Source organism: Haemaphysalis longicornis, unplaced genomic scaffold (assembly GCF_048455015.1).
Source record: "Haemaphysalis longicornis isolate Haplotype H1 unplaced genomic scaffold, Haemaphysalis longicornis Haplotype H1 scaffold_9, whole genome shotgun sequence".
Taxonomy (NCBI): Eukaryota; Metazoa; Arthropoda; class Arachnida; order Ixodida; family Ixodidae; genus Haemaphysalis; species Haemaphysalis longicornis.
In genome coordinates this window covers 136,452,558-136,465,621 of record NW_027526460.1, presented here as the reverse complement: position 1 = coordinate 136,465,621, position 13,064 = coordinate 136,452,558, and the positions used below count along the sequence as shown (strand labels likewise).

General features: G+C 50.4%; 1 protein-coding gene across 1 annotated transcript in view; it reads left to right on the top strand.

The window, feature by feature from the left end:
* The window catches only part of LOC144153455 (alkaline phosphatase, tissue-nonspecific isozyme-like), a 58,427-nt gene that overhangs the window by 7,174 nt on the left and 38,189 nt on the right, over positions 1-13,064 (top strand). Inside the window, exon 3 of the mRNA XM_077685099.1 lies at positions 8,380-8,554. Coding sequence (XP_077541225.1) covers positions 8,380-8,554 — 175 coding nt within the window. The remainder of the gene's footprint in view (positions 1-8,379; positions 8,555-13,064) is intronic.

Below are 13,064 nucleotides of genomic sequence, written 5' to 3'. Positions count from 1 at the left end.
CTCTTTTTTCTCCCCCCGCTGTTCTAAATTCTCATCCGCATGATTACTCCGCTTGCTTACCCATCCCTTCCCTACTTTTCTTCCACCACCACGCGCCATCGCGAGCAAGCGCCACAGCGGACGCAGCGGAGTCAACAGGAACTAGCGCTCTCACAGGCGGAGCCGAGCTATCGGCAGGCAGCACCAAAGGAGGAAGATCGAATGACCGGGTCCTTTCTTTCGTGCACCGGTAACACTAGTTGCCCTCGTTTATCTCAACAGGAAGGAAGCTGGCATATGCAAAAAATATTCCTCGGGGACTAAGGCTTCCTAACGTGCTTTGTAGGCGAAATCATTATGGATTCCTCTGGCGTAGATATCAGCCTTCGTTATTGCTACGTTGTGCTTGCGCCTAGCTATCTCATCTATCGTTTTTGTCTTTCGGCACACATTCCTTCGATAGTTTAACTGACGACAATTCAAGCCAAAGTCATCGCTATTAGTTGTTGTTGTGCATCTGTTCTACTCGCGTGCCGTCACGTGCTCGTTTCATGCGATATGACGTCCTCCCCGCATGTACTGAGCTAACCCACCTTCCACTCTTCTTTTTGCTGAAGGAGAGTTGATTAATTTCCCTAATACTCCAGTAGAACGTAGAAACCTAGGCCGCAAGCAGTGCGAGTGCATCGGCTGCCGCATTACAAAACCTTGTTTTGAAAATTTACACACATACCCATGGGGAGCGTGGGCTTCTTCCCTGGTTTCGGGTCGTGGATCGAGGCACACTGATTCTTGCCCTGTCTGTGTACGCAGAGAATGAAGATGGAAAAAATTTACTCAAACGCAACTTTAAGCATCTGTAATGTCCCGGGTAACGCCAACCGGTTCGTGAGCTGGCCCGAGTCTAGCCAAGTCCCCTAGGATGATAGAGGGGGGTGTGGAAAATAAAGGGGAACTCAATTGCAATGGGGAAAGAGAGAATACAATATTATAAACTAGCGTATGGTTCGGGACAATTGGAACATGCCGAGAGTGTCCGATACATTAGAGAACAGAACTAGCAGGTGTAAGGAGGGTATTCAAGCTTTGAAGATTGCGTAGTTCTGTAATGGTTAGAGATTTTTCTGGACCAGGAAGTGTACAAAGAGATTATTTGGTGTTGTTATAGTGAAGCCTCATTTGTTTGTTTATTTATTTTTTATTTCTGAGAGTTTCATCTCGAGACCATAGCAGGTGGGCGTACAGATTGTGCATTCAGGTGGTACATAAATAAATATCAGCACAAAAAACAGAAACAGGAATGTAGTGCAGTGACCATCATCATCACAAATTATCAGAGCTAAAATATGCAAAGTAAGCTTCTTTTACTTATAGTTAGGAAGAATACGGAGCTGAAGTTCTTGAACACCTCACTTGTAACACTTACAATATTATATACACTCTTGTAACAAGAGTACTCAAATCACACTTTTTCACCTCAGAAAACAACAAAAAAGTAGAGAAATTGTGCATGAAATGTAGTGGTACACAGTCAAATAACATCAAACTTGCAAGAACTCGAGTTACCATTAATATACGCCACTAATTTATAGTGGATGTTTATATTGGAGAGTATACTTTCCCATCTGGGTGGATAAGGCCGGGGAATCCCACGCGCCCGGTGCAGAAGTTCGCGGGCGAGGCTATGCACTATCTCATGACAGAGTCGCTCTTCACTGGCTCTGGGTTAAATGAATAGGGCTCCTGCACTGCCCAGTGGGCGCTGCGAAACCGGCATCCGGGCAGTACTTACGGTTAGTACAAAGCTGCGGGGGTCCCGCAGGATCCCGTGTTGACAGATGCAAAATAAGCTCGATTCTCCCGATTATTTTGCTGCATGATCTGCAGCCCATCCCCGATGCGTCCGATCTCATCCGGCGATCAACTTGGCATCAGGGAAACAAGCTTTGCAGCGCTAAATACGTTTACAGCGTCGACGAAAGTGCTGGGACGGTGACGGCGCTCTGCCACTGGCATATTCACCGATCGATGGTCGCATGAAGTGAAATTTGAAGTGAACGCTTCTTGTTTAAACTAATACACTTCTTGAAAAATACTCTTCAACAACAGCCGATCAAAAAAGAACAGCAACGCAATCGGCGATCATCGCGTGTAAAAGCCAGCGAGTCTCGCGCCCGCAGGCTCGTCCGTTGCGGTGTGCCGTCATTTTGCGTATCTGCGCGCTTATGCGTGCACTTTCATTAAACACTGCTGGTTTGCGTCGTCGTTGCGAATACATGGTGCAGAAATAGCTTTCCATTTTTTCCGTGGCTCAGTGACAAAATGCAGCGAGCACCGGAAGCGTGAAATATGTTTCGTGATCCCGAAAGTAGTGGCCGTAAAATGAAGTGGTCGGGCGAACGGAGGCGCCGTTCTGTTTCCTTATTTGCTCTCACTTTATTTAATTCCCCTCTTGCATCATATATTCTCAGCTCGCATTTAATAAGCTAGAATAGGCGTCGGCATCGTTTTGAGATGTAGGACCGAGTTGCATGAAGCCGACCCGGTGGAGGGCTGGACGGCAAATCGAGTGGGAGGAAGAGCGGGCTTTGAAGGGAAAGAGGAAAAATTCAGCGAATTGCCAAGAATATCTGACAAAAATCTCGCGAAGTGTGAAGATGGGGAACAATGCAATTGGAAGTAATCAATTCTCTGTTCTTGTCTCGCGCCGCGTACGTCTAGCCCCATTTTACGACAAAACTGGCGTAGCGGCGTTCAGATGGTTAGCGACGACCCTTGCACTAGACGATAACACAATCAGTGACGATAATATCTACAAATTTCGGCCCCGCACTGTGTATGCGGCTGCGTTAGGTTATGTAAATTTACATGTGCACATCTGAGCAGGCAACGGACTTGCGGTTCGGTGCTTGATTCGTGTATTTTAATTGCGTTCAATTTGTTTATTTGACGGTATTGCCTCATACTCGCTAGTATACGTGTACCCTGCCGTTCGTAAACCGTGCGGCGTAAAATTTTAAGCAAGAATCATTTAGTTTGCGAGAAAAAGAAAACAAAATTACCACTCGCTTTCAAGGTGGTGCCAGGCCAGCAGCTTCACCTGAATCGGCGGCGCTTGTCGCGTCCCCTTGCTCCAGCTGAAGCAACCTATTGAGTTGCCTTAGGCTGACCAGCGTTCTGTTTATGCTACTTGTCAACTCTCCTTTGTCGACCTCACGCAAGAATAAAGAACGATAGTTATCGTCAGGAAGTCACACCACCCGACCTGGCGATACTCTTCCATGCGGCGACGATCACGAAAGATCGCTCAGAAGAAAGCCGATAAATCGGCTTGTTGTAGCGGATATCATTTTGTTTAACCTCTGCAGCTACTTTAAGGGCTATTTCATTAGGTATGCAGTCGTTTAAAGGAGCCATGAAGAGAAAACACAAGTTTGGTTCATTCGAAAGATAGCCTCGTTAGAACCATACTGACACCACTTTTAACACAAACTTCGCTCAAATAAGCTACATAATTACGAAAAAAGGTAATGACCATGCGACCCACCAGCTCATTTTCCGCAACAGAACCTATGATGTCACACGAGAATGCTCTGCGATTGGCCAAGGCCGGCAAAAGGAAACGCAAGTTAGGCAGGGCTTACCAGTTTGCATAGTGAGCTATATGCCCGTTAAACATACTGCACATTCCTTTTATGACCCTAAGAACGGTGGAGTAAACGGTTGAAGTTCCGAATAAACACGCAAGCGTGTACGCCAATGCGCACGAAACTACCGCCACCCGAACTCGACATCTCGCCGTCGCCACCGTCGCGCAGACAAATTTTCGGGTTCGAGGCTCTTCGGGGCCAACGAACCGTCCCAGCACGCACAGCCGCGACCTTGCTTGGTATCGTAATTCCTTCACAGGAGGTTGGCCGATATATCGCCACCAGCAAAGGTAAAAATAGAAACGAGGGGAGTAACGAACAGCAAGCAGCGACGAGATAGTGACAGTCGTCGCAGTTTCGGAATGGTGTTGGCTTTCTGCTATTGTTAGCAGCTCGTTTCCAGTTTACAACCACTGAAAACTTCAGTTAGTTCGAGTATTTTACAATGAAATTTCGTTGCTACGTTTTGAAATGCCGATGTAGTACGGGCAAATCGTCGAGGGAGTGCGACATCCCCGCCGGTGAGGAGATCTCCTTTCATGTGCTGCCCAACGACGAACCTCGGCGAAGCAAGTGGCTACGTTTTGTGAACTTTGCAAACGGAGGAGAAAGAGAGCTAAAGGAAGTACGAGTGTGCTCGCTTCATTTCCGAGGAAGTGATTACGGCAGGGACCCTTACGTTAGCTCACTCCTGGGACATGCTGGCGCTCGTCGCCGACTTCGTCAAATCGCCATCAAAGCGCTCTGACCTTGGGGAAAAAATGCCGTACACACCGCGCTTTGACGCTCGTATCTTCCTGGTCGAAGATACGAACTGGCATAAGCGATACTGCTTCTGAAATTGAACTATTATTAACCGTAATAAAAATACGGCACATACGTACCAGTCTGTATTCGTACGTCGCGACGGGGCTGACGAGGCAGCGGTGCCGACGGCCGGCCGTTCGTCTGTTGTGGCTATCGCGGAATGGTCGCTTTCCGGTCCGTCCGCGTATCCCACAACTCCTGCCGCTCGTGCACTTAGAAGCATTGAGCGTTCAAGTGGTGTGAGGTTGTTAAATGCAAGCCCGAGCTTCTCGGCGAGAGTTTTGTTCTCCGGATCAGGCGATTCCATGACTAGGGCTATTTTTAAAATGGCCGCCGTCTCGGTTTCGGAACGAGTTCCGGTTCCTGTTTGATTCCCGCGTGTGGGTGCTATATGGAGTCGACATACTAAGTATTTGTTTCATGAACCGGCTGGTATGACGCCATTGTTCACGTCAGGAAATGTGCAATTTAGCGGGAGATTTAAAATTTTGGCTTAAATTGCCTCATTTCTCAGTGAATAAAGCATCATTTGCTTCCGGGAAAGCGCTTAGGGTACTATGAAACACCTAATCTTTCGAATAAAACAAACTTTTGTTTTCTCTTCATGGCTCCTTTAAACGCGGCACAAAGCGAATAAATCAAGTACAGCCAACTTTCGCTCTGGCTTGTAATTGAAAACGCATGGAGGGCAGCGAGGGTCGTCTGCTTTTGTGCTACCCAGAGGCGTCGGCCACTAGAGGCGCTGCATGTCGCCAAAACTCCAGCGCAGGAGGCTTATAAAGGCTCTCCGTGGGGCGGATCCATGGTTGCGGTATGGTCCCTAGGGACCATTGTTGCGGTGAGCTATCAGAGGTCATTCGGACAAACAAAGCCGCAACAAAGGCGTAAAATGCAAGAATTGCGGCAGACCGACTGCAGTAGAATCTCGTTAATTCGTCCCCGTTAATTCGGAAACTCGAATAAGTTGTCCTTACCACACCCTCCTTTCAGAAATGTACATAGCCCTATGGCAACACTCGCTAATTCGACACAAAATTTCACGCGAACCGGTTAATTCGAACGGGAGGTGCTGGAGACAAGTCAAGGACAGCGCGACTGAAACGAGGTTTTGAAGCACGCATGATTACCGTCTCAACCACCTTCACGAAATTTCAGAGCGACAGCGTGCAGCGACCGGTTTTGCCGTCGTCGAGGGCCATCTGTTGCCATCGCTTGCCATCCATCGACAGCAACGGTGCGCTGTGGAAGTTGATCGCGGAAGCCAAGGAAAACCGCTTTTCTTTCGAAACCATACGACTGGGAAAGCTGGCATAATCAAGGCAATGCCTGCTCCAGAAGCAGTTGCGCCATAAGTAGAGGTAGATCGGCGAGAGATGGCGAGCGCTGGTTTCTTATCTTGGCCGAGGTGACCGCGTTGTCGTCCCCGGCCAGTTTACCTATAAACAGATCAACCGCGCTGGCCTCGGTGTGGTGAATGAGGCATCCAAAGAAGACCCGTGCGATAAGGTACGCCCAGTGCGTCATACTGGAAAAGAAGCCGCGGACGCTCTCGTCGTTCTGGGGAGGTTTTCCTAAGATGTTTCAGGCAGTACTCTTGAATTGCAGTACTCTTGAAGGAATTGTTGCATGCCCGCAAACTATCCTTTTCCACTCAGGTGTCTCCCCCAAAAAACGAACAATCATCACGGACCGCTTCTTACAACGAAGGTACGGAATAAACGAATTGAAAATCGGCCTTTTTGTTATTCATGCAATAATTCGACATTCGGAAATTCGGGAATTTTTTGCACTTCCTTGAGATCTGAATTAACAAGGTTGTATTGTATAACTCGAATGTGTCATTTAGGAAGGCAAGCAAACTTACCTGCAAGCAAACACAGCTGCACTCCGCGGGAGGCAGAGACGTGACAAAGCTTCTGTCGCTCTCCGAACGGCACAAGTGTGGGCTGAAGGACCTCAGTGCAGAACTATGGCCCACCTTCTCTTTAATCGGGGTAATCAGCGTACATGTGCGACGACGAACCTTCCGCACAAACTGCCGACGGGCGTTGTTGGTGCGGAAGGTGCAACCATTTACTCCTTAGTAGAAGCAGGTAATGTTATTGAAGCAGAAATTCATGATCAATTCCTATTTGCGAAGGTGCATGGCCAGCGAAGCTTGAGTCTGTATTACAGGCGGCGTCTCCAGAAGGGATGTGAAGCTGAATTTGGAGACCGGAAACCTGTCTGGCCGACGGGACCGCCACCGCGAGTAAAAATGCACGCAAGCACGGAGTAAAAATGCACGCAAGCGCTCGAAACGACGACAAACATATGGTGTTGTGTGAATACAGACATGGTCGACGTAACTTCAAAACGGTCCCTATTAATCGAAGCTTACGTGACTAGGTTTCCATGCATTTTTTTATGTCTACGAACAAAAAGTCACGTCTTCTTTTAGGTGACAGGCGTTCTATAGTGCAAGGCGTTTGAAAACGAGCATCCCGGTGAGCGCGCTACTAGCAGTGGTCATAATCAAAGCCTCACATCGTTCAGAACGTTCATTATGACTAAGCTCCAGCGATAAGTATCATTCCTTCAGAATGCGGTTTACAAAATAGCCAATCATACCACCATTTTAAGTAAAAAAAATACAATGCAGACCTCCACCGTAGACGTCTCATAGGTTGGATGTGCATTTTGACTACATTTGCTATCTATAAACATCATTTTCGCGTAAATGTAATAAAGGTTACCCAAAGGTATTCAGCTGAGAAACCCGCGTGGACCATTTCTGCTTCCGCTCCTTCCTCTCTGTGTCGGCATTACAGGCGCTTGCGTATCTAGTTACCTCCGGCTCCTCGAGGAAGCGGTCCAGTAGCGAAGACGAGTCGCCGTTGTTCATTTTGAAATTCCGTTCTTTTCTGTCAACGGCTTCTTCCGGAATGAAGCTTCGCTGTCCATGCTCCTTCATAGAGCGCAATGGCGCCTGAGTTGCTTTAAAGCGACTGTGGCTCTTCTGGTGATCATACGAGGGTCTGCTGCTGACGGCTTTCTGGCCCGACGCGCCGCTGGGTTTTATCTTACAACAGATATTGCAGGCTCCCGTACAAGGCACCCGATGAACTCAGAAAGTGACTCTCGGAGGGAGGGGAATTTACGCCAGATAACACTAGTCTTCCCGTACCACCTGGAAGAGTATGTCAGGGAAGTATCTTGCTATAACACGGGCGGCCGAGGAAGACCCGGTTAGTGCGTGTATCACGCTTTCTGCAATTGGAGCTGGGGTCATCTTTGGAGGAAAAATTTATATGTTAAACGGTTCTCTTTCCGTGTCGTTTTTCTCCGCGCACTCGCCACTGCTCCCAATTGTGAAAAAAAGTAGCCACTACGCCAAGCACAATACCACTCTGACAAAATAGCCGCAACACCACGTATAATTTCATGTGGGAATACCCTGTTCCCCCGAATCCTTCCCCTTCCCTCTTCCCGGAGAGGGAAGAAGGTGGACTAACCAGCGCTCGCCTCGAGGATGGGGTCAGCCTGATCTTCCGGGCAAAGGCAGCGCCTATGACCTGCGACTTTCCGGAACAGGAAGATGTCACACGCTTCTTTTCCTTTTTTATTGTTGTTGGTTCCCAAAAAAAACATTATTCAACAAAGACAAGGCAGGTGCTTTTCAACCCAGGTATATGCGTTACTTCGATTCCCACCTCTGCGAGGGATCGGCCATTTTTTATTCGAATGCTATATACATACTTTTAAACAAGGCGTAGTCCTTTTGCTTTGCAAGCACAAACGACTTACTACTCGTGTGACTGCTTTCCAAAAGCTGCTCTGTAAACGACGCGGAAAGTTCAGAGCTAGGCGCTAAATCAACATAAAAGATAACTGTGATAAATCAACCCTGAAGCCATCGCAAATTATTCGGGATCTGCTCACGCTGTATAATTTCCTGCCGCAGACGTACGCGGCGGACCGCCAGGTGGTGGACAGCGCCTCTTCGGCGACAGCGCTCTTCACGGGCGTCAAGACCAGGTTCCGGACGGTCGGAGTGTCGTCCAGGGCCCTCCCGAAAGATTGCGACTCGGTCGCCGGCAACGAGGTCAAGTCATTCCTCCACAGGGCGCAAGAGAAGGGTGCGTTCATCCGCTCGTAACTGAACGCAAGAACAGCGTCATCTTAGCTGAGAAGAAAAATGAGAAGGAATGAGGAACCTGAAAAGAAAACTGAAACTAAAGCGTGGCAAACTGTTCGCATGGCGACGCAGTGAAACATCCCCCTAGCGAGGGGCACGATCAAATGCAGAGCATTTCCGGGGGCGCACGACGTTAAGTAGTTTGCGTTACGTTAATGTTGTTGCACTTGTGGCAACTGCTGACGAGAGAGTGCTCGTCAGCAGTAATTTGATTGAGTCAACGATATAAGGCGCGTTCGTAGCGTCCCATTCTGTGTCGGCTTTGTGGCGCAGTGGGTAGAGCACCATGTACATTGCGTTCCGCCCGCAGGGTCGAGGGATCGAAACCTGGCGCCGGATAGTATTTTCTTTTATATAGTGTAGGGGGAGGGGTGCGGACAACGACGGTGTGGACTACGACGGGACAACGCGGGTGACATCGTGAGTTACTGAAATGCTCTGCATTTAAAACATTCATGGATGGTTACTATACTCCCTAATGTTAAATTTGTGCGCAGCGCTAACTGCAGTCTTCTCGGTGCCGACGCACATCGGCTGCGTCTCAGGGAGTGATCGCGTGATCAGCGAACGCAAGGCGGCGCTACGGCGAGTATGTTTTAGCAAACTGTGTTTTAATGTACCGCGCATATATCACGTAGACGAGCAGAGAAGCAACGTCTCATTAAAAGAGGAGGACGAAGCTTGTGACAGGGATGCCGCCATAGCAGTACGTGCTACCCTGACTTTCGCCAGGGCTCCGACGAGCATCTTGTGCAATCTCAGCATTCCACCCTCCCCGACACAGTTTCCGCCGCTGGTTTTTTTTTTTTTTTTTTTTTTTTTTTTGCCGTCGCCAGTTCGGTTACAACGCCGTCGCCGTCGCCATCGACGCCACCAAACCCCAGTGGCGGCCGCAAGCGCGTGTCCGCACTACAATATGAGCTAAGGTGAAGGAGTAGGCGCTGCTGTAACGGAAGAGCTTCAGCATCAAGTACGGCTTACGTACGAAACCGGGAGCAATTCGCATCCAAGGATTACTAAATAAGTAACGCGTTCGGCTTTTCGTCGACGTACGATAATGCGCAATTTTTTAATAAGCCCCGAAAACGCTTGTACTTTCGTTTTAGTGCGCAAGCACTCTGGAGGCCGCTACTGGGGTTTGGCGGCGGCGATGGCGACGACCACTGCCACGGCATCGTAACCCAGCGAGTTAAGACAAATAAAACGGCGAAGGAAGATGGGGAGAAAGTGTGCAGGGGAGGCCAGTATGCTGCACCCGCACGAGAAGCTCGTCGGAGCGTCTGGCGAAATTGTCCGTAGGAGAGCGGCACACGCTGCTTTGGCGCCATCTCTCGCTGCCTGCCCGTCACATTTTCGGCAGACGTTACTACTGTGATGAAGTGCGGGTGGGCGAGGAAGAAGAGGAGACCGAGCGCGCAGCTGCGACGAGTTCGTGCAGAAAAAATCGAATCGGGCCGGGGATCACTGGCCGCCTGTGGCGCGCTGGGCTGGAGAGCGCGGCCCTGTGATCGTGTTCGGGTGAGAACTTGTTTCGCAACCGCTGCTGTGTCCGTGAGCCGTCCACCGCTGATCACGACAACCCGTGGGCTGGTCGTGCATGGAGCTGGTGACGCGCTGGGCGGGAGAGGGCGGGTCCGGATTCACCTGGAGGTGGAACAACCCTCCACCCACACCCGCTGCTACGCCATCGAGCCGTGACTCATCGGCAAGGTCGACGATTCCTGCCCGACGCCCCGTGCCTGGATGCGGCGTGGACTAGAGCCGGTTATCGAGCCAGCCGCGCCGTGACGTCCCCGTCGACCCCGCACGCGTCGGGATTTCAACACCCCGAGGGGCTGCGACAAAACCCCGTTGGACGTTTTTCTTCTTTATTGCGGACGTTTTCCTGCTAGCCTCTTGTTTTTTCTAACGCCTATATCTTTAGTCTCGCGTCCGTGCTTCCGTGCACTTGCTTCTGCTTCTTTTTAAGTCATGCACAAATCAACGTTTACTTGCGCACGCACTGGTCACTGACTCGTGACTGTCACACCAATCCTGGGCCCATTCATTACAAAAGTGGCGAGCCTGCCAGGATTGGCGTGAAAGCCACGAGTCAGTGACCAGTGCGTGCACAAGTAAACATTGCTTTATGCATGACTCAAAAAGGAGCAGAAGCTAGCGCACGGAAGCACGAACTCGAGACTAAAGATATAGGCGTTAGAAAAAGCAATAGGCTAGCAGGAAGACGTCCCCAATAAAGAAGAAAAACGTCCTGCGGGGTTTTGTCGCAACCCCTCGGGGTGTTGAAGTCCCGACGCGTGCGGGGTCGACGGGGACGTCACGGCGCGGCTGGCTCGATGACCGGCTCTAGGCCACGCCGCATCCAGGCACGGGACGTCGGGCAGGAATCGTCGACCTTGGCGATGAGTCACGGCTCGATGGCGTAGCAGCGGGTGTGGGCGGAGGGTTCCACCTCCAGGTGAATCCGGACCCGTGCTCTCTCGCCCAGCGCGTCACCAGCTCCGGGCACGGCCAGCCCACCGGTTGTCGTGATCAGCGGCGGACGGCTCACGGACCCAGCAGCGGTCGCGACCCAGGTTCTCACCCGAACACGATCACAGGGCCGCGCTCTCCAGCCCAGCGCGTCACAGGCGTCCACTGATCACCGGCCCGATTCGATTTTCTGCACGAACTCGTCGCAGCTGCGCGCTCGGTCTCCTCTTCTTCCTCGTCCACCGGCACTTCATCACAACTACCCCGTGTGAAGCTCATTATAACCACGTGACATTTACGCGGGAGGTTCAAACACGATTTGAAACAACATTGTAGCCGGATTCGCCAACGTGCTGAGAGATTACAACACAGTTACAGGCGCCGACATGCGTTCGCTGATTGCGCGATCCCTTCCTGAGACGCAGCATATGTGTGCCGTGTCTGAGAAGACTGCAGTTTGCGCTGCGCACAAATTTCGCCATTGGGTGCATAGTAATCGTCCGTGCATTTTGTTATTAAAAATATTCATAATACAATAAAGCCTCGGACACCAAAAGGATTTAGATCCTAACCAATGGTTCATTTCAGCTGTGTATTTTTATCCCCCCACGCAGAGAGACAGGTGTTTTGGCCCGTCCCTTCCATCGCGTAGCACAGAAAACACATTATTCCAGGTTGCGTTGACAGACCTCACTATAGTGGGACCTTCAGAAGCAGCCAGGAGACCCTTATCGGGGTTAATCCATTGCACCAACCGGATTTTAAGATGACAAAGAGGAAATGCCAACGTCGTCTGCTTCCTGATCTTTTCGGTGGTCACTTAAGGACATCGAGAGACTAACTCAAAGGAGATTTTGATGACGAAACTTTGCCGAGAAGCCATTTTAAAAACTACGATTATGAGAGCAGGAGACTGGTGATGAACACGATGTTGTGTTGCTTGAAATTTCTGTGATGTTCTGTTGCAAGGAGGGGACGAAGCGACGGAACAAGCAGGTAGGAAACGACGATGATGGCAGTGGTTTCCGTTCTGAAAAAAAAAAGCCACTACCTCAAGCACCACTTTAAAAAAGATGCCCCAATTCCACCTATCACTTCGTGTGGGAATGCTCTCACCCCCCCATCTTCTTCCTTCTCCCTGCCCGCAGCAGTGAAAACGTGGGCTGGCACGCATGAACAGTTTTGAGGCGTCAGACATGGACAATGTCAGGTCTATACCGCACTGGCGGTCGGGCTCCGGGTGGGTAGAAGCCACCCTGTATGTACTGGAGATGTCTGCTTGAGAATGGTGTAGGGAACGACAAAACGTGTAAAACTTTCCGCATAACCCCGGCGCACGCAGAGCAGTCGCCAATTGCCTAGTCGCTGGCGAAGAATTCGGATGCGTGGCGTGCTGACGAGACTTGCGGTCTTATTGTCGGGCATCGGTGTTGAACCGTCGACGTGGCGGCAGTGTTTAACAGGAAACAAACATTGGCATGGAACATCCGCTATCGCTGAGGAACCTGTGGGAAAGAAAGCTGCACCGGGAACGTAAAGTAAAAATGGCCGTAGGCAGATTCGCATGGGGGATAAAATCCATCCGCTCCCTTCCCGCGCCCCGTAGCACGTGAACGCACGTCACGCGAAGCCGCGCTGCAACGATCAGGGACGATTTGTCCAAGTTGTACAGACGATCCCTGCCTAATCGGGGAATCCTTCGCTCTTTTCGGAATGCTTATCGCCCGTCCGGCAATTCTGCTTCTATGACTCGCTCTTATCTGAGTTTCCTATGCCGGTTATATAGGTACGCTGGCTTGGCGCGTTGGCACCAGCCATCTCATGCCAGAAACGTGGGCCAGTCTTGCTCACCTTATCAGTCATCTGCATCAACTCAAATAGAAGGGAGTTGCGAGAATTCGTGGAAGGAAGTTGCCAGACTAACGAGAAGCAATTCGCGGGCACCGAAAATCCCCGCCGAGGCCGCCCCTGATCGCAGC